Genomic DNA, 22,826 nt, shown 5'->3' with positions numbered 1-22,826 from the left:
CTTCCTGTAACGGCAGAGCATTTGTGCTGAAAGCCCACAATGAGGTTGTCCACCACACCTGCGGCTGTGCAGGATGTTGGCTCATCATCTGCACCTCAGAAAGAATGGTTTCGCATGGCTGCTTTATCTACAGAGACTGGGAAATGCTCTGGCATTACAGAGGGTGGTACATCTCTAAGAAGCCAGGAGAAAAACACTTAAGCTGCAAGTCAGCTTACAGAGAAGCTGTAGAAGGGCCCTCATAAGTACAATGCAGGAGATACAAAACAAACTCCAAGTGTTGTGAAGACACTTTCAAAAGTAATATGCAAAGGTGTTTACAAACCTTTTTTAGCATCTCTACAGACAGGCCTAAAAAACCATACCATCTCCCTAAGCTCCTGTAATAACACCAGTTATTCTTAGTCCTAGGAACTCAGTTCGAAACTAACATTACCTTCATCAAAGCTTTTAAATTAGCTGCTTTTAAATCAAAGTTTTTAAATCAGCTGCTCCTCTATTTCCACCTGACCACCCACAAGGACCACCAGGGCATCTGGCAGATCTACCGGCCCATTACCATCTCCATGCCAGGACAGGTCCCTGAAGCTGCCTTCTTGGCCTGCCTCACACATCAGACTTCTTCAGGGATGAGAGATCCCGGCCTGCAAACCTCCCCTTTCACGACCAGGCCTGTTGGCTCTGACAGCGGGGTTTGGCTGGGGACAGCCTCCCAAACGGATCCTGAAAGCAATGCAGGACAGATGAGGAGACGCTCCCTCTCCTCAGCACCTGCTAGCACATGAGCAGAAGCAGCTGAGCACTCCCAGGGTAATAGGGGGTACAAGAGTCTTAGGACCTAGGCAGGCTTTTATTCCTACCAGCAAAAGTTGTGTTTCTCCAGGCAATATCCCTGCTACATTTGTCTTGCTTTCTGTGTTCTTTCTGGCAGAGCACATATGTCTGACCCCAGTGGGCTCATCCAGCTTCCTGTCAAACTGGTACCTTCCCCTCCCCTGCTACCTCCTCCTGCTCATCAGGAGCAGAAATTTCGATTACATTAAGTCTCGGTGTAATTAACTGTGAGTGAAAGGGATTAATGTTCACCAAATACATAGAATGTCTTCTTCCCTCCCTTCTGGGAAATAAAATTTTGCAGTCATAAGGACTCTGGTCTCTCCTCTCCCCTGCACTCTTCTAACTGAAAACAAAAAATGGTGGGAAACAACAAAATAGTTTAAAAAGCACAAACAGCACTGAAAAGACTAATAGGAACTAGATATTCAGGTAGAGGGATCATGAGACAGCCCAGAACACAAAGTCAGTTCTTACCTTCTGCATGTACCTGTGGAAGGTGAGTGCAAAAGTTGGAGACGCTTACATCACTCTGCAGCCAAGCTCCAAACACCACTTTCCTATCGTTCTGGTTCAAACAGTGGCTCTTAAGCGCTCTTCCCTCCAGCTTCTGTTTGGTTACTAATCCTTACTGCACAGGAAAAGGAGAGTTGTATTTCATTTAACCCCTTCAGCCTCTAAGTTTCTTCACAAGAGTTTTCGCTTTTGCTTGGGAAAGCCAGAGCCATAAGCATGCACGCACGCATGCTTTGGAATTGTTTCTAGCTCTTGTAGTCTGTGTGTGAGCACACACACTAGCTCTAAACTGTGCCTTAAGTTATTGCAGGGGTGGGGCCCTTTGTGACTAGTTTTATTTTAGCTGTAGGCAGCATATCAAAAGAGAGACAGTTATCCACAGATCCCTTTGGTATTCATTTTCAGTAAGTTCCCAACTCTAAAAAAAAAAAAAATTATTTAACTTAACATTTACTTTAAAACTAAAGCCTGAATCACAGCTCACAGATATGCTTTTGGCCAAAGAAAGTCTGAACTGAAATACAGTTCACAACTAGATCTGGATCTAGGCAGAGTTAAGCAGATCCCTAAGGTCTGAAAATACCAGCACTTTAGATACAGATCTGAATTTAACCAAAGACAATGGCAGCTCAGGTTTCTCTATTTTTGACTCTAACAAATGCCAGGCAATTCAGAAACCCTCTGAAAAATCCCACAAAGAAACAATTTAGCAATAGAAAAACTGTTAAGAGAAAAGGAATCTAGTTGGATGCATTACAAGGAAAAACTTGTGCTGTTAATCATGTGGATACTAGAGAAATCATTGCATAACAACTTACGTGTTGCTGTTGCTGTTTTATCTTGAAAACAGATAACTCACCTCCCCTATTGATTTTGTCCTCTGCTTAGTATAAAACAAATAAATATTGAAATACAGAGACCACTGATCTATAAAAATAGATTCTGGTCCAGTGATTATAACAGCTACCAGCATTTCAACCCTACTTAATATTATGACTGAGGTCTCCAAGATTATGTGAATAGCTTTAATGTCTCAGGTTTGGGTTGGTCTTCTTGTTTGCCTTCCAGTTTGAGAGGCCTTTTTCATGATTAGTTCATTTGAAGCCATGAGAGACAGAACCTTGCTTTCAAAAGGAAAGATGAAGCTTCTACCTTCAGGTAACTCCACATGCTGGATCTTCCAAGGAAGACATCAAAATATGCAATGAAATCTCAAGAACTGGTATCACTACTCTCTTCTTGGCCACACTACTGCTTATAGATGATAAAAGGACACAATATCCCCTGGCAACTGTTGACAAGCCTAAACACACACAGCTCCGAACAGAAAAAGTTTCTAGCAGCCTCATAAATGCACCACAAACAATTTTACTCTAGGGCTACAGCTCTTTTCATCCCTGCTGGTCCATCCCTGTCTGGCAACTAGCCACGAAAGGTACAGAGTACTCAAATCCTACCGTTACACATCCCACAGGGGACAGAGTTCAAATAAAAGTCAGATCTTCTCCACATGCAAAAGCAATCCTGTACTTTCCTGTCCAAGCTAACTCTGCCACAATAAACAAGGATAAACCCTAACAGGAAAACCAACACAAAATGGCAACACCTCCACCTAGAAGCAGGGGAACCCCAAAACATTGAAAGATACAACACACCCCAGAAGAATGTCTAATGGTGGTGCTGATGCATGGCTACCTATGTTTTCCTTGTCAGGACAGACAACAATTGGACATTGTTAATGCCTAATTAAGAATATAGAAATTATTGTCTTGCCCCTTTAGATTCAAATTTTCCTTTAAGAAAATAAATTCAAGCCCTGGCCAAGCTGTGGGCCCTCCTTTTCCATGAGAAAGAAGTTACATCAGCACATGCTTTTTCTTTATCCACCCGTATTCGCAACTGGCCATTGGCTACTGCCATCCTGCCCGCTGTCACACTTATATCCTAAGCTTCACGGTATTTGATCAAACCAAAACCTGAACCCTTGGCCTTATATGAATAAACCACACTTTCAGAACTGTTTAAAGCTTTTAGCCTGTATCATTGGTAAGAAAAGGCTTGAAATCCAATGCCAAAGGTTCAAAAACTAGTAGGCAAAAACCCCACAAATCCAGATGAATTTATAAATACGGATTCTTAAAATTTCTTCTCACAGCAGCGGGACCCTCAATGAGTCTTTTTTTGGAAAGACCAAGCTTAGTAATGTTCTTGTGGTTCTTGTGTTCTTGTTGATAGTTAAAACTACAAGGGAGTTCAGAGACGGGGAAAATGTGACTGCTCATGTTGGAATCTAGCCAGGATACATCCAAAAACAGCTGTGCCTACTGCATTAAAGCAGATAGTGCGTAAACACATCTGGATCCATTTTTAACCCCATAAAGACTTAATAGATAACCTCCTGAGATGCTGAAATAAAACAGGAATTGAGCAGACTTTTACCACAACTAAGCAACATGGAACATTGATGAAACTCCTTTTATTAACAAAAGGAAAGAAAAATCTGCTCATGCTTCCTGGTTCCAGTAGAGACACGACAAATTCAGAAGCTACTAGCGTGCGATTTAAACTTGAGGCCAGTCCTTGCCAGGAAAAAAACAATGCAAATATGAAGGAAACCTTTGCCCTGTAGTTCCACAGAAAGTTTTGTGTGTGTACCTTTTCTCTGGGAGAAGGGACATGATCCCTGTGTTGAAATTGTTTTCAACACCTACCATTTAGTGAAAATAAGATAATCCACTGATTCAATACCATTCTCGTCTCTTGATAAGACACTCACAGTTTGCTATGGACCACAGGCATTTGCCTGTTGCCACTAGCTCTATCCAGTGGCTAGCCTGGAGGCAACAGCATCAAGAAGAAACAGTTGAGGTGAATGCACAGTAAATGGATACTTCTGAACAAGATATCCCTTCTAATCCCATCAGTGAAGTCTTTCTGGCAAGAAGCAACCTCTACTACAGGAGCTGTGATACTGGGATTTCAACAGTTCCATGGCCAGAGGTCAGTAGTAAGACTTCTGCTTTCTCTTTTGTTATACACCAGAAGTACCTTCCATGGAAATAAACCACCAGGATTTTGCCAGAGGCTGTTTTTAAAGTATCTAAAGATCTGCATGCTTTACTGGACACAGCTCCAGTCTAACTAGTTATGGCTGTCTAACACTTACAGCATTGTGGTGGGTTGACTTTGACTGGTCACCAGATGCCCACCAAGCTGCTCTACCACTCCTTGTCCTCAACAGGACAGGGGAACAAAATATGATGGAAAAGCCTGTCAATCGCGATAAAGACAGGGAGATCACTCACCGATTACTGTCATAGGCAAAACAGACTTGACTTCAGGGAAAATAATTAGTGAGAAATAAGAACAAAACTAAAACCACCTTCTCCCCACCCCTCCTTCTTCCCAGGAGGGAACTCCACTCCTAAGTCTTCTACCTCGTCTCCCCTCCCCCTGAGCAGCACCCAAGAATTTCAGATAGCACTCACAAAGCCTCCAGATGAGAAGCTGGTGTCAGTGGCTTCAGCATTCACCTGAGGAAGCAAAGGTTCTGTGTTCAGTTTGTTTAGGAGATCTGAACCTCCCAGGAGGCTATTGTGATCAGGAAACCATGGCATAGAGACACATAGGGCTTTGAGGACTGCGAAACTATCACTACAGAGAACTAGACACATACAGACCTAGACTTCTGAAACAATCAACTTCTACATTGTATTCACATTTCCAGTGATTTTTAGTCAAGAGGATCAAACTCCACCTGCTGACCTTTTCAAGTTCTCCTGGAGACACTGCATTTCTAAAATCTGGAGATCTTTCCAAAAGCAGGTTTTCATGAGCAGTGATAGGTAATGAAATAAGTATCACATAGGGCTTTTTCACCTCTTTCATGCAGGGGTTTTAGCACCATGCTTTCATGAAGTTTTGGGGAATTTTGGGAGGTTTACCTCATGTTTTTCTGGTTGCACAGAAGCAGTCCACTTTTGCTTGTTCAGTAAGTCAGTACTCCCCAACAAATTTGTGCTTCTCTTCACATATTTGATTTACAAATCCCAAGATACCTCTAGCTTCTACTTTTGATTCACCAACATGTTTTCCTGTCCGTTGTGAGCTACTAGCCCAGGATTCCCATCCATCAGCTCATATGCTCACACGCATCATTAAACTCCCTCCCCCTCACCCGAGCACATTCTTGTTGAATGTCAGAGAAAGAGACGCATCAGCTCCATTCCTATCCAGTCTCCCTTCTTGCACATTTCCATATAATGCAGCCCAGAACAGTGAAAACCAATGCAATCAGTATTTTGCTATCATCTGCTTCAGGAACAGATCAACTCACAGGCACCTGGTCTGACTGGGTCCTCTTCTCTTCGTCCCTTCTTGACAACTGAGCCAATTCCTGTGCTGTGCTCTCCAAGAGAGCCTTCAAATAAATTGCCTTTTTGTATTCAAACAATTAGATACCTCTCTTCATCCCTTTCCTAGATGAGGGAAATGGTAAGTCTGTCACTTCATATTTATTTTGATTCTCACCCAAATCAGGCGAGACTTTTATTCAGGCCAACTTTCTGAACAAGCTGATGATGCTGCACACAAGTTTCAGCTCTTCATCCTTAGGCCATTTAAAGAAGAAAAGCAGCATGCACTGATAATGTCAGTGTTCAAAAAGCAAAACCAACTTCAAAGTGCTGTGACTAATTCCAGGCAAACTTTGTTGTGAAAGGTGCTCCTATGCACTGCACCTCAGGATACAAGTGAAGGCACAAATCCATTGCTAAGACTATACTTGGATACACAAACATTTGCATATAAAAAACAGAGGACCTACTCATAATGGAACATACATCAATTTTAAACCAGCCTAACTACTCCCAAGTTTAACCCATGTAAGCAAAACCAGGACACAACTGAGTCTATTGGAAGGGAAGAGGTGTTATGTTAATTTTTTCTAGCACTGGATAACGCATCCAGTTTTTTGAATGTGCCATCCTAAATTTTAGGATATTTACATCAAATCATTCTCACAGTTTTCCTTAAAATGAGACACTTTGAATCCTGCTAATTATTAAGAAACTGATCATAAGGACACTGCAATCCCATGTTCTTTTTCTGTATCATGGATTTAAATATTGCGTAGGGTGAACTTGGCAGCCACACAGAGAATCGCATTTAGAGAGATTAACCTGGGAACACAGAGAGATCTGGACGGTCTCCATTAGTCCATTCCTTGCTGCACAGGAGTTAAACAGGAATAATTATATTTAGCAAGCATACACACATACACTCAAAAAATAACATATATGTGCATTAAATGAGGCAATGACATATCCAGAACAGACGCTCCCTCAGCTGTTTGTTTTCCTTTTATTGTTGGTTTTACATGTTAATGATGTATAAAAAGTAGAAGAAATCACAGGTGGTTAGCAGATTCGAGCTAGAGAATTAATTTCAAAAGAAAACATTATTAGTTCTTACACAAACAAATGTAGTGATTAATGTTGATTTCTTGCACTCCCCAAGCTGTCTCTGGTGAGCAAGGAGCAAAGGGTCAAGGCTGGTCATTTGTATTCAGATTATATTTGAAAACATAAAGGACAGTCTCCTATCTCCCAAATGTTTTCCGGATCTTCCAATCTGCTCCACCCAAAATAGCAAAAATAAAAGTCTAGCTCACGCAAATTTAACAAAACATGTTGTCACAGCTCCCACTTACAGTGATGCACAGAAAACTGTTCCCCATGGACACCCCAGTGCTTTGTTTGCCACGCAAACAGCAGCCCTCTGCTCAGAAGGTCTGGCCCAGAGCTCAGTCAAATTAATGGGAAGATCTTAATTTCTAAAGTCTTTGGATCAGGCCTAGACTGATGTGGCAGAGGGGAGAGCAGAGAAGGAACAATAACTAGCTAATTCTAGGCCTGATCTCAGTAATTTTATAATTGATGACAAAACTACAATTATTTTCACCAGTGCTGGACTGAGTCCTAGGAGGAGGTCTTGCTGAACTGTTCTGCCCCTGCCCAAATCGCTGTGGGGAAACCAGAGCAGCCAGGTTTCCCTTTCCCCGTGGGCTGAGTCCCTGCTCGCGGTGCGGTCAGTCCCCTCCGCCCCCGCACAGTGTGCTGGGCTCCTGATGCCACACGGACCTTGAGCCCCTCTGGGATAGAAACAGCTTCTCTGCTTCTCCCAAACATCAGCCCTCACTGGGAAGGGGGAGCTTGCCCGGCAGAGGTAACAATACAGCAAAGCTTCGGAGGCAAGGAGGAGGCTGGCTACGTCACCACCAACATGAAGAAAGATCCTCCTGGAACTATTCCAGCTATTCTCCATTTAAACATTCAGGCTTTTTCTCCATTTAAACACTTGGGATTTCTCTCTCAGCATTCACTCCACTCTCCTCCCCCCTGAGATCTCCTGCTATTCACTGTGGAGTCCAAAAGTCACCTGCTCTTAGCTGGGCTTGGCACTGACTACTCCAAATACTGCTTAAGAGAAACAGGAGAAGAGAGAAAAGTTGAAAGCAAAACCTCTGACAAGCAATTCTCACCCCCACACCCCATGTACATTTATCCCTCCTAATTCCCGGTCCGTTTATACACGTTACTTCTGCTTAAGAAAAGTAAATCCAGTGCCAAAACATAGCTCTTTGGTTACAAGAGTGTTATATTCAGCAGAGGTTTAACTCTAGCATACTAAACATGGAGTCATCAGGATTTAATGCTATTGAAATGGAAATTGAAATGGAAACCTTTCCAGTTTGGAATTGGAAGAGACAACACCGACTGTAATAGCATTAAAAGATCCTTTGGACCGACATGCCCTTGATAGCAAGTACTTGGAAGCATGAGGCATGACGTAAGCTCTTGCTGATGTCTTCCAGCATCAAGCAGCAAGGAAGCCGACACCCTGCTAAGGACAGCATCACAGCCTTGCTGTGCAATGGAGAAAAGTTAGCAACGAAAGAGAGCAACGGGGCTGTCAAGACGATGATCCTTCTCTCCATCTCAGCAGACTCTTGCAGCACAGCTCTCTCCAGTGGTTCTTTTTCCAGGCTCTGTCCTTGTGCAATTCCTACGGGGCATGAGAAGGTGCCCAGATCCTGCCAGCCGTTGCTGTACGCCTATGGCTTAGATCTCTGACAAGGGATTCTGGAATGAGATTTCCCTCCCAGCATAATAAGGTATTTAGTCATTAACAAAGGAGCCTTCTGGGGCAGAATTCCAGCTGCGCCTGAGATCTTGCCTCCACAAAGAGACGGTGTTTTTCCAGCACGCAGGTTTAGTCCGAGAAGGAAGGGAAAGGGTTGCTTTAAAATACCAATCCAGGGATTTTTGATTGCAGCAGTGGAAGGTTTCTGTTTACTCTTAGATCAGGTTAATAAATCTCTCGCTTCTCTTTCCTGCCACTTCACAGCTGCCGGTTGAGCTTCTGTGCTTGCCGCTCCTTTGCCTCAAAGGCAAACTTGGTGTCCTGCAGCTGGGCAATGGCCTCCTTGGCCTCCTTCAGGTCCTGACAGATGTGCTCGTACTTCTCCGTCAGCTCCCTGTTCTCTCGGCGCAGTTCCTGTACCACCTGGTTCACCTCCTCCGTTTGCTTGGTGCAGTGGATCTTCAGCTGCTCTACCTCAGAGAGCATGATCTCCATGTTCTTGACTAGTGACTCCAGTTTCTCTTTGGACATGGTGTCAGGATTGGTTCTGTTCAGTCTGCCTAACCCAAACCCAAAAGGGACAAAGAAAGCCACCCTGTGTAACATGCACCAGGAAGCCTGGCACTCACAGTCTTGTGGTCTCTTTTTATACTCCCTCCTCAGCCTCCTCCCTTCCCTTTCCTTCCCCAAAGTGTCTCTAATCTTCTTTGCTTGGTTAATCTACTTATTTTTATCGCGCTGTAGAAATCTACTGAAGGGCTGACAACCCTGCAGTAACATATGTGCTGTGCAGCAAAAGCCAGAGCAATAATGAGAGTCTCTGCAGCCTGCCCATAGAAAAACAGCTTTCATCGAAGAATTCTCTTGGGAACTCCTTGCAGTGCCCATTAAAGTACAAAGAAACCTCTTCAAGCCAGACACCTACTCCAGTCTTGCGCACCCCATCCCAAGAGCACAGCCTGACTTTCATCTTACATATATTGAGGTAAGCAAGCTTACAGCGATATAAGCCAAGTATAGGCAAAGAGGAGAATTAGCCTCAGTTTCTCTTCCTCTCTCCTAATCTTATGCTTGGGCAAGATGGAAGGAACAAAACATAGATTTCCTTTCTTTTTTCCACGAGAAAAAACAACTAACTCCACAACAGCCTGTATCCCACCTTCTACTGAAGGCGTTCACAATGGTTATCACAACCAGTGGCCACCACAGTTACCAGGCCATGTACCAGTTGAAGGTGGCTTGTGTTCTGTTAGGGACGTGCAGCCTAGAGATTTTAAACCCTGGTCCCATTCCCTTCCTGAAATCACTTCAGCTCTATCAGTAACACTGGCCCCAGAAGTTGCACAAAAACTTGTTCCTGGACACACATGCCACCCACAACAGTGTCTCCAACTGCTGCTGCACACTACCGTGAACCTGTGAGGATGAGGACTGAGACACGCCAGCCTGACAATACACTGGTGCCTCAGGTCACACCAGGCAGCAGGATGATCCCGGCAGCCACAAGGGATTGAGAGAGTCTGGCCGACTTTCTGAAGTTTGACCCAGACTTTCTTATGTATCCGGTTAATTAATGCACTTGCCTAGACAATAAGAATCATTAATTAGCCAGGGATCTGATGTAACAATATCCCCCTTGAGAAATTAATTTGGCTGAAAAGGTGTTACTGCATGTGGCTCTCCAGGAAAGAACCCGTGCAATTTAGCACTGACTGTCTGGTCAGAGGGCAGAGACCACAGCAGAGACAAGAATACAGCCTCCTTGCCCTTGGATATCTTGCAAAGTAAGGACAGAAAAGAGTCTCTCTCCTTCCTCCTCGTATCAGGAACATTTCCTCCAGACTGAGTCAGCAGCTTTTCCAAAGCCCTCCTCAGCCTCAGGTTCTACAGACCCACAGAAACGCACAGCCTCATTTGCCATATATCACATACAGACATGGATCTGCCCTCGCTGTATTCACTCCGCAGAATTATGTTCCAGTGTGCAGTATTGCCTAATGATCATTATGCCTGCATGCTGTTTTGCAATTCCAGTTCCCTTAAAAAAAGACCCCTAGATAAGATCCTCTAGTCCCATGACACACATTCAATACCAGGTTGAGAGAGAATACACGTGTTCACACCCATAGCTCCCACAAATACATTTTTCCTCCATTTTCCTCCACGAAACGTCACTTTTTTTCAGCTATGGAGAGTTTCAGATGCTTCATCCCACAACTCACCCCCCCTTTTTCCCCTGCTAGGCTCAGAGAAATGAAGCTCTTTCTTGCGGGGAATTTTACATCTCCTCCAGCAGCGGATGAAAACACCACTGGACCCTGGCCAAGCTCTGACAGTGTTCAAAGGCCTGGGACTTCTCACAGCTGGAGGTTAAAGAGTCACTCGCAAAGCCAGACGTCCTACAGCCTCTCGCACAAGCGCACCAGTGGGCCCCTCTCACGCTGGCAGATGGAGCGCTTTGCACCACACTTTGAAATGAGCAGAAAGAGTGACATCCTTCAGATGAAAAGAGAGTGGGAGAATCTAAACGTAATTAGAATATGTCCTAAAGTCCTTGAAGAAACATTTGCACTGGCTGTCAGCCCAGATCCCACGTGATGCACATGGCACTGGAATAGGCTGGAACACGTTGCAGCATTACAAAACAGCAGGTCTTCATTAGCGAGGAATCTTCCCTGTCTCCACAACTGTACACACTGCACCCAAACATTTCAAATCAAGCAGAATTACAACGATGCATAAAGGGAGTGCCACAGAGGTCATTTACTTGGATATTAGTAGTTGATACATCACCTCTCACTATCTTACTTTCAGAATTATTTAAGTTGCCTTGGATACAGACAGAATCTTGGTAACAGAAACTGCGTAAGAGACACTACTGAAATAAATAACAATGTAAAATGAAAACAAGGAGTAGCAGGAGAGGAGTTTCTAACCAAGAAAGATGGGAATCATTACTAGGGTTGGTTTGATTCAAAATATTCTTTGATGAAGTAAGAAGTAGGAATTAAAGACATAATCATGAAAATTGCCCTGGGAGAATGATGCAAAAATCACTAGAGCTAGAGAAATGCAGCGATGAGACTCTAACGTGCATTGTAGTTGGTTACCTTTATTCAATGCTGGACTCTACTGTTGCAGGAGAACTGGAGCCAGAGACAAACACCAATGAGACTGAATTAATCCGGGCAAAATGCAGAACAGCATGCCTGAGAAAAAGAATTCAAACCGCAAGAATTCAGTGCACAAGGACACACAGCAAACAGCAGTGTTAGGAGTGTTGGGGAAACAGCATGTTACACAGAAATTTGTGATACACCATTGCAGGGGAAAATAATAAAGCACTGCTAGGCTATATTCCATGTAGGCATTGCGCCATAGGGAGATGAAGTACCTTCAGCTTCTCCCTCCCTCCACCCCGCTGGAGGTGATCTGTAATGTTTCGTTCTGGACATCTTGTTACAAAGGGGCCAAAAAAAAAGTTTGAAACTTGGACAAGTGTCCACAGAAGATGCTGATTTCAAAAAATGCGGACTCTAGGAACCAGCTTTAGGAAGAAAGATTGAAAACTGCATGGCAAGATATTTCTAGGACTGTCTTGCAGTCATGCCCAGGTCCTCTGCACATTGTAGGGAAGAAAGCTCAGCTGAAAGAATATTTCTGTAATTATCAAAGGCCTGACTGTGCGATCGTCATTTTAAGAACAGCAGTGATTTCTATGCACTCAGCCAAATGGTGCCTGTCTGGTCATTTCATATCTATATTAAATCAGGAAAACTTTGTGTTAAACCTCTCACTACAGTACATACTACATTGAGAGACATCATTGCTAAATCCATCAGCCTTCTCCCGCGTGTTCTTCCTCTATTCCACCTTTCCCTCATGCACATGGATTTGAGATATATGAAAGCAGGACAGGCAGAGCTAATCGGGAACAAAACAGGGGAGCAGCCACAGGGAACACCCACTCCCGCTTTTGCGGATGGCAGGAAAATTGTAAAAAGTGGCACAGGTGGAATTGGAACTTCTGGTGCTTTCCCCTAAGAGCTGGGAGCTACCACATTGGAGTGCAATAGCACACTCAACTATGCTGGTTTTAGCACTAGAAGCAAATTACAGCATGAGGCTGCCAAGCTGAGGATGCTTCATGTGAGACATACTTGTGTCTCTTCTTCACAGGTCTCTGAGCCAAAGAGAATCAACCGTTCCTCTCACCCAGAGGCACACACGAGCCAGAAACGCAGGTTTCCTATCATGTGCATACCTCTGAGAGTCTGAGGAGGAGATGCAAAAATCATACCCTTTAAGAATCCATCTGAAAGCAGACCACAGGCATTCCAGTTTCTAGCTTGTTTCAAAGGGGTCCTGGGAACATTTGTGGAATAAATCAGTAAGTTTACCTCACTCTCTCTCCGGGGGTTTTCTCAGCAACACGAGCACTAGCCTAGATTTTTAAATGGGAAGAGAAAACTGCAAACCCCAATGAGAATGGCTTTTAAATAACTGCTCAGGCTGACAAAGCAAACCTCTCAATACAAACCCTGTGGAATAAGAAATAAAGCCACAAAACACATACCTCATCTTCTCAGGCCTATACTTACAATGCTCTACCTATTTCTGGTTTTATCAGCCACAGACACCAACACCCAATGCAACATTCAGAGAACTGCAGCGGGAGGCAGCACTTGACTGTCTCAGAGCAGCTAATTTAAGGTTATCGTCCTCAGCTAGCAACGGTCACTATTTTAACACTATTTTTTAATACACAGTGTGATACTAACTCAAGTGATAAGAGTCAGAGCCTTCCACACTGTTCTGTCATGCAACCTGTTCACTTATCCCTGGTTTATCCTCAGTGGCATGTCGAGCAGCCAGCGCAGCATGCACAAGCTCTGTGCTTCACCATCTAGGAAGTCCACTTGGGTAAATGCATTACGCAAACAAACTCATTACAAGATTAAGCATAAAGAGCTCTCATCTCTATAATTATAGTAAAACCATTTGGAAAAAAACCCCACTAAAGATGAAGCAGCACCTGGAGGCACTGACCATTTCTGTAACAGAATGGGAGACGTTTGTACCCAGCTGTTCAATTTGCTTCTACTAAAAGAAAAACGCCATTACTACGAGTGTCAAAACACTCGGCACTGTATAAGATGTTGACATAATGATGATCTCACCCTGCAGAGCTTAAGAGACTACTGATAAAATCTGCTTTCTTACTAAAGCATGAAATTTAATTTTAGCTACTATTGTAAGTATTAATCATATCTTAGGCAATTTTGCAGCACTTGAGCTGGACATAAAACTACATGATTTACAAGTTTTTGTCTAGAATACTGTACCAAAAGGATACTCGCCCAAAATTATGATCAAAATCCTTGGCAAAAATTAAAATAATATGCCTCAATATTGTAAATGTCTACAGAGGTATTAATGAATACAGAGGTACTTCTTTCCATTCAGCCTCCATCTACTCATCAGTCAGATGAAATCATTTAAGAATTAATTTAGCATAACAGAGCTCAGTAAAGAAAAACTGATACCTTTAACAGAGTAATCCCCAGAGTTTAACAGAATTATTCTTGCTAAGAAATCAACTGGGCAGCATAAATACCAAACAGTGACAGGTTGCTTGTATAAACTGACCTCCTCTCCAGCATTTTTACCATCTAAGAAGAGGCAGAAACAGTTGCCTGATGCCATAAAATTATTGAAGATTTGTGGTGAAAAAACTTCCAAAGTGGGACAACGCGTTGAAACGTTCAGATTAAATAGAACAGTAAAAAAACCTGAATTACTATTTTTAAATGTTAAGAATGTTTCAAAACAGAAGCTGTTTTAAAACAAGAACTTCATTTTGTTCAGAATGTCAAACTGGAAAGTTTCCAAAGTCCCTCCAAACAGTAACACAAACAATTCTACTGGGAAGACACCCTCCATCCCACCTAACCAGCCTTCTGGGAAGGACTCTCTACAGGACACCTCCTGGGGACCACATGGGACAGGCTGAGGGGATTTCCTTGGCCTGTGCCCCAGCTGAGGGGTGTTCGCTGCTCCCTCCCCATGGTGCCTGAAGGCAGCACAGTGAAAAGGAAGGGGAGAAAGGAAGGAGCCACCTTCCCCCATCCCTCAGTGCGGATGGGGGTCAGCCAGCATCTCCAAAGCCTGCAAGGGCAGATCAGATGTAGAGGACTCAAATGATGGACCAGGCAACTCAGTGAGCAAGGCACCCTGAGGTGTAATTAGATCTGATGAAAAGGTTTAGTGGTAGCACCAGGCACCAAACAAAAGTCACCAAAGGGGTAGTTAGTTATTCAAAACTGCTACAGCATTTCAGTCAAAAGACTGTTGCAGAATTTTTGCAGTAACTGGCCGGCTTCCCTCTAATACCAGAAACTCATCCGCAGGCAGGGACAAGAATAATAGCCAATGGTTTGTCTAACACGTCTTTCCATGTCACATTGAACTAAGGGCTGCTGGAAAGGAGGGAAAGAAAACAATCATCCATGATCAAAACTTTATAGAGGGGCAATCAAATATATATATATTTTTAAAAACTTTGCAAATAAATAACTAAAGTTGGAAAAATTCTTTTATTTACTCTGTCATGTGACTTTTATTTACTCTTACTAAAGACTGAGCGTCCATCTAGCCAGAACATGCAGACTTCAGGAAAACAAACAACGAGAAATCCCCAAACTGTTGCTATTATTCAGTACATATGAATCAAAATACTGGTGCAAAGAAAAGATGCATATTGTTTATTTGCAGAATGGGAGGTTATGTAATCCAGTACTGTAACCAGACGACACCAAATAAATTTGCAATAGCGCAGATCACTGAGAAATGTGATCTGGTGAGAAGGAAGGTCTCTCAGTTCTAGATACATATGAACATTCAGGTCATTTTTGGTTCAGCACACCAAATTCTATTATAATGATTATTTGACATGACATTTAAAATTCTCCCTACCTAGCTGAACTGATCTCCAGAAAAGTTGAAGAATCTGTCGGTTTTACATGGTTTTCCCTTGACTAGCCATTGTACATTTAAGCATAAGTCACCCTGTGTTATCCAAATATTTCAAGGAATTTTTAATTTCGTTAACTTTTCAGGGACTACAGACTTTACAGCAATATACAAATATGACCCAACACTGTTTGGGAAGCCTTAGAGACTCTAACAAATAGAAGCACTGAGGATGAAAGGACTTCCTCAAAAAGGATGCTTTTAAACTATGGGAGATCCATGATAGTGGCAAGCTCTTGCCCAGAAATACCTAGAAACATTTTCATTTCATAGACTCATAGAATCACAGAATGGTTTGGGTTGGAAGGGACCTCAAAGACTATCTAGTTCCAACCCCCCTGCAATGGGCAGGGCCACCCTCCACTAGACCACGTTGCCCAAAGCCCCATCCAACCTGGCCTTGAACACTGCCAAGGAGGGGGCATCCACAGCCTCTCCGGGCAACCTGTTCATTTAACCATGATGACAAGTTGTCAGTACTGAGACACTGATACAAATGAAGGCTAGCTTCCCAGGTGACTGCCCTCCTACCAGCTTGTCCTAAGATCTATCAGCAAATCCCAGTCAAACATTATTAAACTAAACAAAAAGCACTAAACTTTCTGGGGGGCAACAAGTAGCATCTTCTTAGTGCAGTATCCCTAGTCCCCTGTCACACAAACAGCCTTGACGATCTTTAAGCAGATTAAGTACACAACAGCTTCATCTCCACAGGAAGTGGGATTAGAAGGTTTATTGCTACTATGACAACAGCCAGGTTCTGCTGTTCTTAAAATAGTTTTGAAACCTTAGCAGTGACTGGAAATGCATACATGCCTCCCCTACAGGATTCATCATATACTAAATACAGTGCTTTAAAAGGAAGTCATATTTTGTAACAGTCTACTTTTTTTTAAGCATATATTTTTATGGTGCTCTTTAATCCCTTGTTACGAGCGCTAAGAATAGAAAGCAGTAAAAAAGGCACAGTGCTGCCATGTGGCTGTGATTACAGCTTTAGAAGTGATTATTGCTGGGAGCTGGCTGCAGACACCAGGACAGGCGCTGCTCTCTCACTTCTGCTCCGAGGCGACGTTTGTTTCTTGCCCCCAGACGGTAATCAATCCCCCTGCTGAAACGGAGCACTCTGGGGACTTACCAACCCTCTAGCTGCTCCATGCTGCCCGACACCAGCCAGTTTTGATCTTCTTACAAATCTCCCCCTTGAATCCCACAGGTATTCTGTTGCATCCAAGTCTGAATTAATTCCTTCCTCACAGGTAACAACTGGAAGCAGAATTTGTCACACAGTTCATTACCAAACAGCATCAGTTAAGTTTGCGCCCAGGGCATGAGTCTGCCAATAACTGCAGGGCAGCACGACACTCTTTGTTTGAGTCTGTTATCGTATCAGTGATTAGTATTTTCTTGTGGAAGATGGCAAAATAAACCATTGATTGAATGGGATATGCAGCTACTACATTGGATGCATATCCAGCTGTGCTCTGAGGCATTCTCCAAGTACATTCACGCTGACTTGTAAACAAAACCAGTAAGAAGTACAATGCTTAATTCTGACAGCAGCACTACTCAGATCAAAGCGGGTAATCCGTATCTCGAACTATTGAAATGAGAAAATTCATACGAACACAGAAGTCTATCCATTACTCCAGTCAGTTTAGATTAAAAGCATATTTCAAAACAAAGAAAAAGCAAATCTAATCCAATTACATTGGTACTATCCATCAGGGCCTCTTGACGTGAAGTTGAAATCATGTTCCTGCAGCAAAGGGGGCTTTAAAAAGAAGAGAACCAAATTCAGGTTGTAAAACTCAGGAAGCGACTGATTGTTTCCTGATCCAAACCCCAGTTCTGTTAGCTCCTGTCAATAAAGGCTGGTTCTTTTCTCTATAGAGTTCACAAATTCCTGATATTTACACACCAGAATTTGGTCTTAAAGGTACCTGTAATTGCAATTTCTCAGTAATTTAAAAGCACCTAGCAGTGACTGCTACAGACCAAGCTGAATTCTCCATAAGAGCTGATACTGTCAATAAAAGAAACTTATTTACTGATCCCCAAAAGATTACATTAAAAATTGAATGAAGAAAACAAAGGGGTAATTATTAATATTATATTATGATATTACAATCATATCTCCAAGTTCAGTATTTAACCTCAGTAAGATAAAATACTACTAAGATGGAAGCTCAAATTAGGTCCCAAGTAACTTCTAGAGGAGTTTTTAGCTCCTAGTTCCAAAAAATATTTCTATTCCCAAAACATTTCATTGTATCACACCTCAGAACTAGATTGCAATTAAGAAATCCACATATTCTGACACAATTTTGTGGCCCTGTGCTGGACTTGCTCCAGTAAGCCCAGTCTTCCTTGTATTGGGGAGCCCAGAACTGGACACAGCACTCCAGATGTGGCCTCACCAGTGCTGAACAGAGAGGAAGGATCACCTACCTTGACCTGCTGGCAACACTCCTGATGCAGCCCAGGATGCTACTGGCCTTCTTTGCTGTAAGGGTGCATTGCTGCCTCATGGTCAGCTTGCTGTCCACCAGGTCCCCAAAGTCCTTCTCTGCAGAGCTGCTTTCCAGCACATACTGGTGCCCGGGCTTTGCATTTCCCCTGGTTGCGCTTCATGAGATCCCTTTCTGCCTGGTGCTCCAGCCTGTTGAGGTTCCTCTAAAGAGCAGCATAGTCATCTGGTCTATCAGCCACTCCTTCCATTTTTTAACACTGGTAAACTTGCTGAGGGTGTGCTTCATTCTATCATCCAGATCATTAATGAAGATGTTGAACAGCATTGACCCCAGTACTGAGCCCTTGGGTACACCACTAGCAACTTGTCACCAACTGGATTTTGTAGTGCTGATTGCAATCCTCTGGCCCAGACATTGCGCCAGTTTTCAGACCATCTCACTAATCACTCATCTAACCCGTGCTTTGTCTGCCTGTCTATGATGATGTCATGGGAGACACTGTCAAAAGCTTTACAAAAGTCAAAGTAAACAGCATCAACTGCCTTCCCCTCATCCAGCAAGCCAGTCACCTCATTGCAGAAGGCAATGAGATTGGTCAAGCATGATTTCCCCTTTGTAAATCCATGTTAACTACTCCCAGTCATCCTCTTGTCCTTCATGTCTTTGGAAGTGCTTTCCAAGATGATTTTCTCTGTCAAGTTCCCAGGGACTGAGGTGAAGCTGACTGGCCTGTGGCTTCCCAGTAGTTCTTTCTCTTGAGGATAGGAATGAAATTTGCTCTCTTCATCTTCAGGAACCTTTCCCAACCACCATGACCATTCAAAGACAATTGAGAGTGGCCTCGCAATGACATCAGCCAACTCCTTCAGCACTTACGGGTGCAACCTGTTGGGCCTAATAGACTTCAGTTTGCTACATGTTCCCTAACCTGGCCTCTTCCACTGAAGGTAAGTCTACCTTGTTCCAGACTTTCCCGCTGGTCTCAGGGGTATGGGATTCCTTAAGGCCAGTCTTACCAATCCAGACTGAGGCAAGGAAGACATCAAGTACCTCAGCCCTCTCCATCACATCATTGTCACAAGTTTCCCCATTCCATTCAGCAGAGGGGGCATCTTTTTGCCCTAGTCTTTCTTTTACTGTTACATAGTTGTAGAAACCTTTCTTCTTGCCCTTCACATCGCTTGCCAGATTCAACTGCAGAGGGGCCTTGGCTTTCCTAACCATAGCCCTGCAAGATCATAAAGCAACTCTATGCTCCTTTTGGGTCATCTGCCCTTGCTTCCACCTCTTCTACACTTCATGTTTGAGTTCCGTTAGGAGCTCCTTGCTCATCCATGCAGGTCTCCTACCACCTGTGCTTGACTTTCTACTTGTCAGGATGGACCTTTCTTTAGGTCTTCCATGCAGAGACAAGCCAATCCCCCAAAGAAACATCTGCAACAGCAGTCAGTCAACTCAGACAAATCTGAACTTTGCAGTGAATGCTTCTCCAAAACAACAAAAAAATATGCTATTAGGGAAAAGCTTTTCAATCGTATTGATGTGAAATCAACACCAAAACACCACCACATATTACTGTTCATGAAGTGTTTTCTTTCTGAGCATCCTATGTATTCTTCCTGGGTAACACAGATCTTCATTGTGCCAGCTGGTGTTTGAGTATAATCTCATATCATTTTTTTCATGCCTTATTATACCTCATGGGTGCTTTTGCAACAGGCTTTGACTCTTTAAATGAACACAAAAAGTAGCTTTTAGAAGAAAGTACTTCTACAGACATCAGTTTGAAGCTTTTCCGCTGGGAAATAAAGCGGCTACTTAAGTGTTTTAAGACAGGAATCTTAATTCATTAAATATTGACTAAAAATAGCTACAGTGTTCAGGCCTCCAACAGCTTTAAGTGATGGCTTTAAAATAATATGGTTAAGGCAAGTCAAGTCAGGATCCATGCAGTTTTTATTTTAATAATTAGACAAATACAGGAAAATCTGCAATAATCTATCAAAAACGTATCTTATCAAGAACTGGAAAGGTGTTTAAAAAACATTCACATTCAATTCAGATTATGTACAAACCAGTGTTTGTAAAAAAGAAAACAGCAAATGCTTTGAGTGTAAAAGAATTCCATCTGGTTCACGTTTCACCATTCCCAATGACCAAGTTACCACTGAGATGCAATCACAGTGCAGACATGTTCCACAGTCTATTCAACTCGTTTCAAGAGCATCATTGCCAAAAGTAATTATTTTTTTTAAATAAAGCATTTTGTGAAGTTTCTTCATACAGTACCGCCCACCCAAAATGTACTCCTGCATATTTAATTCTTGACTGCACTAACGGCAGAACAGTTGTCAACCAGAGGCCCAGAGTGCATATAATATATACCTACATCTCTATAGGTACAGATATATATCTACATATCCAAGAAGCACCAGTGTCCTATGCCTGAAATCATCAGGGTCTGCTTTGTACATTCAGAACAGCCATTTTTAGTGGAGGACAGCCCTTGATTATTTGGCTCAAAGAAGTCATCATCTGCCCAGTCAAAATTATTCTGAATGTGTTGCAATAACAAGTGCATACCTTCAAGACTCACCTCACCCAGATGACATTTGAATTTGAGTGCCACCACAAAAGCCATACAGCGTCATATACCTTTGCTACAAGAAGTCTTTTTGCTCTGGATTAAATCCCCCAACACAAAAAAGGAGAAATGAAAGTGGCTGGTTTTTAGGCAAATCTGTAACTTGGTCTTATGCTTTCTCATTTATTTATTTAAAGCTTAGCCAAAGGAGGAGACTAATCGTGGATGTAAGCTGAAAGGGAAGAGAAAGCTATCATGTTATCCAGTTTCAAAGGACGACTACTGAAACAGTCACACAAGGGTTACCAGTCAGTCTGCTTGGGCACAAGGGAGATGGATCTAGCTACTAGAGTTACACAACAGTTCTTTCACAGCTACAGTCTAACGTGCTGCCATTAACATACTAATTAAATAATAATGAAAACTCTCTCAAAAACAAAGACTACATATCTGAAGTCTTTCAATTATACCAAGCTAACCAAGCTGAAACAGTTCATGATCTCAAATTAGACTGGCGTTTTAAGACAAAGGAGAGAAGTGACACAACCTTCACGCTTATGTAGTAACCACCCAAATGCAAAACTATCCTCAACTGAACCTTATGGACCCAAGTATTGAGATGATCTTTAGTTGCAAGATCTCATTTGGAACATGAACTATCATGATTTGGCACAAGAGGGCACATCTAGAGAATTTCATCCTGGTTTTTGAATGTGTGCATAAGACTTGGTATTTTAATATATATTGGCCTGGGCTTGAAAAGCAGATTTCCCTTTTGAATTTATTTTGAGATTCAAATACATAAACTTGAACAGTTTCTGTGAGTATAAATTCTACAGTCTCCACCACCGTAACTCCACACTAGTTTATAAATTAAAACTTCAGGATAGCAGAAGCAGCTCTGGAGAGTGGAAGACTGGAAATTTAGTGTTTGAAGATTCTGAGCTTGCTCTTGGGTTGTACATTTAACACCCATTCAAGTATGTGGAAAGGCTTTTGTGTATTTCTACAGATTCTAAAGTAACTCTTAACGGAGCCAGTGCTCCCATGGTGCACATTTAAGCCAAAAACAAACAATAAAGATGACTGGTGCATTTAAGTAACAACTTTTAACTGAGAATTGGCTCAGATATGCAAACAGATGCTAGTGATGCCAACTCTTAGCAAACCTGTTCTATACAATGAAACAATGGTTAGGATGCCCAATAAAACACAGAAGGGAATTTTCTTAGATATAATGCTCAGGAAAGGGGCAAGTTACCATAGTATAAAAACAACTCAAAGTCTTGTAAAAAAATCCCAAACACCTGTTTGAAGTCAGACTTCCATTGCAGCAAAATATGGAACAGTGACTTAAGCTAGAAAACAGAAGCAAGTTTGACTTGAAAAGCCAGTGTAAGCAATTTTGATATGGTTACTTTATTAATGCTACCCACGACGAATCAACACATAAATGAGATGAATAAAAGTACTTTAGAGGAGACGAGACAATATATTTTATGTAAATGTAAGTGCTAACACTACAGTTAGCAAGTCATACTGGAAAAGAAAGACATTTCCAAGGACAATCAAAGTATGCCTTTCTTGGTTTTAAAGCAGATTTATACATCACAGCCTTTCTTCCCTTACTTGGGCAATGGTTGGTGAGCATCTGTGATGCCTCAGTCCTTTGAATCTATAGGCACTGAAACAAACCCCCAGAAAAACAGCAGGAGTTTGTGTCAGGATTTTGACAGTTGTTCTACTTGACAAGGACTCCTGTATGAAGATGCAAGTAAAATGGAATGCCCGTCAATAGTATTCACTCCCTATGCCTCCCTCGGGGGTGGGGGGAGGAAGAAGAGAAGAGGAGAGAGAGAAGAGGAGAGAGAGAAGAGGAGAGAGAGAAGAGGAGAGAGAGAAGAGGAGAGAGAGAAGAGGAGAGAGAGAAGAGGAGAGAGAGAAGAGGAGAGAGAGAAGAGGAGAGAGAGAAGAGGAGAGAGAAAGACTTGTACAGAGTAAGAGCCTATGGCAAAAACAACTTCATCTCACATGAGTCTCATTTCCAAGCAATTATTCATAAATGAGTTCTTTCAAATGAAGAAGAAAACAGGGTTTAGCAGTTTTAAGGTTAGAATAGATTCTTTTTCTTGCAAGAAGTTCAAAAATCTCCAATCTTCTTTTCAGTGATTTTGAGTTGTCTTTCATTTCTCCAGTCTTCTGTTCCTCATGGGAGAGGTAATTAAAGTGAAGAGGGCCACAAA

General features: G+C 42.5%; 1 protein-coding gene and 1 long non-coding RNA gene across 3 annotated transcripts in view; one reads left to right on the top strand and one right to left on the bottom strand.

Annotated features, from left to right (window-relative positions):
• The window catches only part of PAPLN (papilin, proteoglycan like sulfated glycoprotein), a 49,609-nt gene extending 47,961 nt beyond the window's left edge, over positions 1 to 1,648 (bottom strand). The window contains exon 1 of one of the 2 annotated variants that reach the window (XM_075754324.1): positions 1,312 to 1,648. In XM_075754324.1, coding sequence (XP_075610439.1) covers positions 1,312 to 1,320 — 9 coding nt within the window. In that variant the 5' untranslated portion in view covers positions 1,321 to 1,648. The remainder of the gene's footprint in view (positions 1 to 1,311) is intronic. The other variant, XM_075754323.1, reaches the window with a different exon arrangement.
• Positions 1,649 to 4,099: 2,451 nt separating this feature from the next.
• On the top strand, positions 4,100 to 12,220 carry LOC142602054 (uncharacterized). The gene is made up of 3 exons (XR_012835704.1): positions 4,100 to 4,350; positions 9,238 to 9,478; positions 10,737 to 12,220. It is a non-coding gene; the product is annotated as an uncharacterized LOC142602054 (long non-coding RNA).
• The last annotated feature ends 10,606 nt before the right edge of the window (positions 12,221 to 22,826 follow it).

Source organism: Balearica regulorum, chromosome 5 (genome assembly GCF_011004875.1).
Source record: "Balearica regulorum gibbericeps isolate bBalReg1 chromosome 5, bBalReg1.pri, whole genome shotgun sequence".
Lineage (NCBI taxonomy): Eukaryota > Metazoa > Chordata > Aves > Gruiformes > Gruidae > Balearica > Balearica regulorum.
This window is presented reverse-complemented; position numbering and strand designations above follow the sequence as displayed.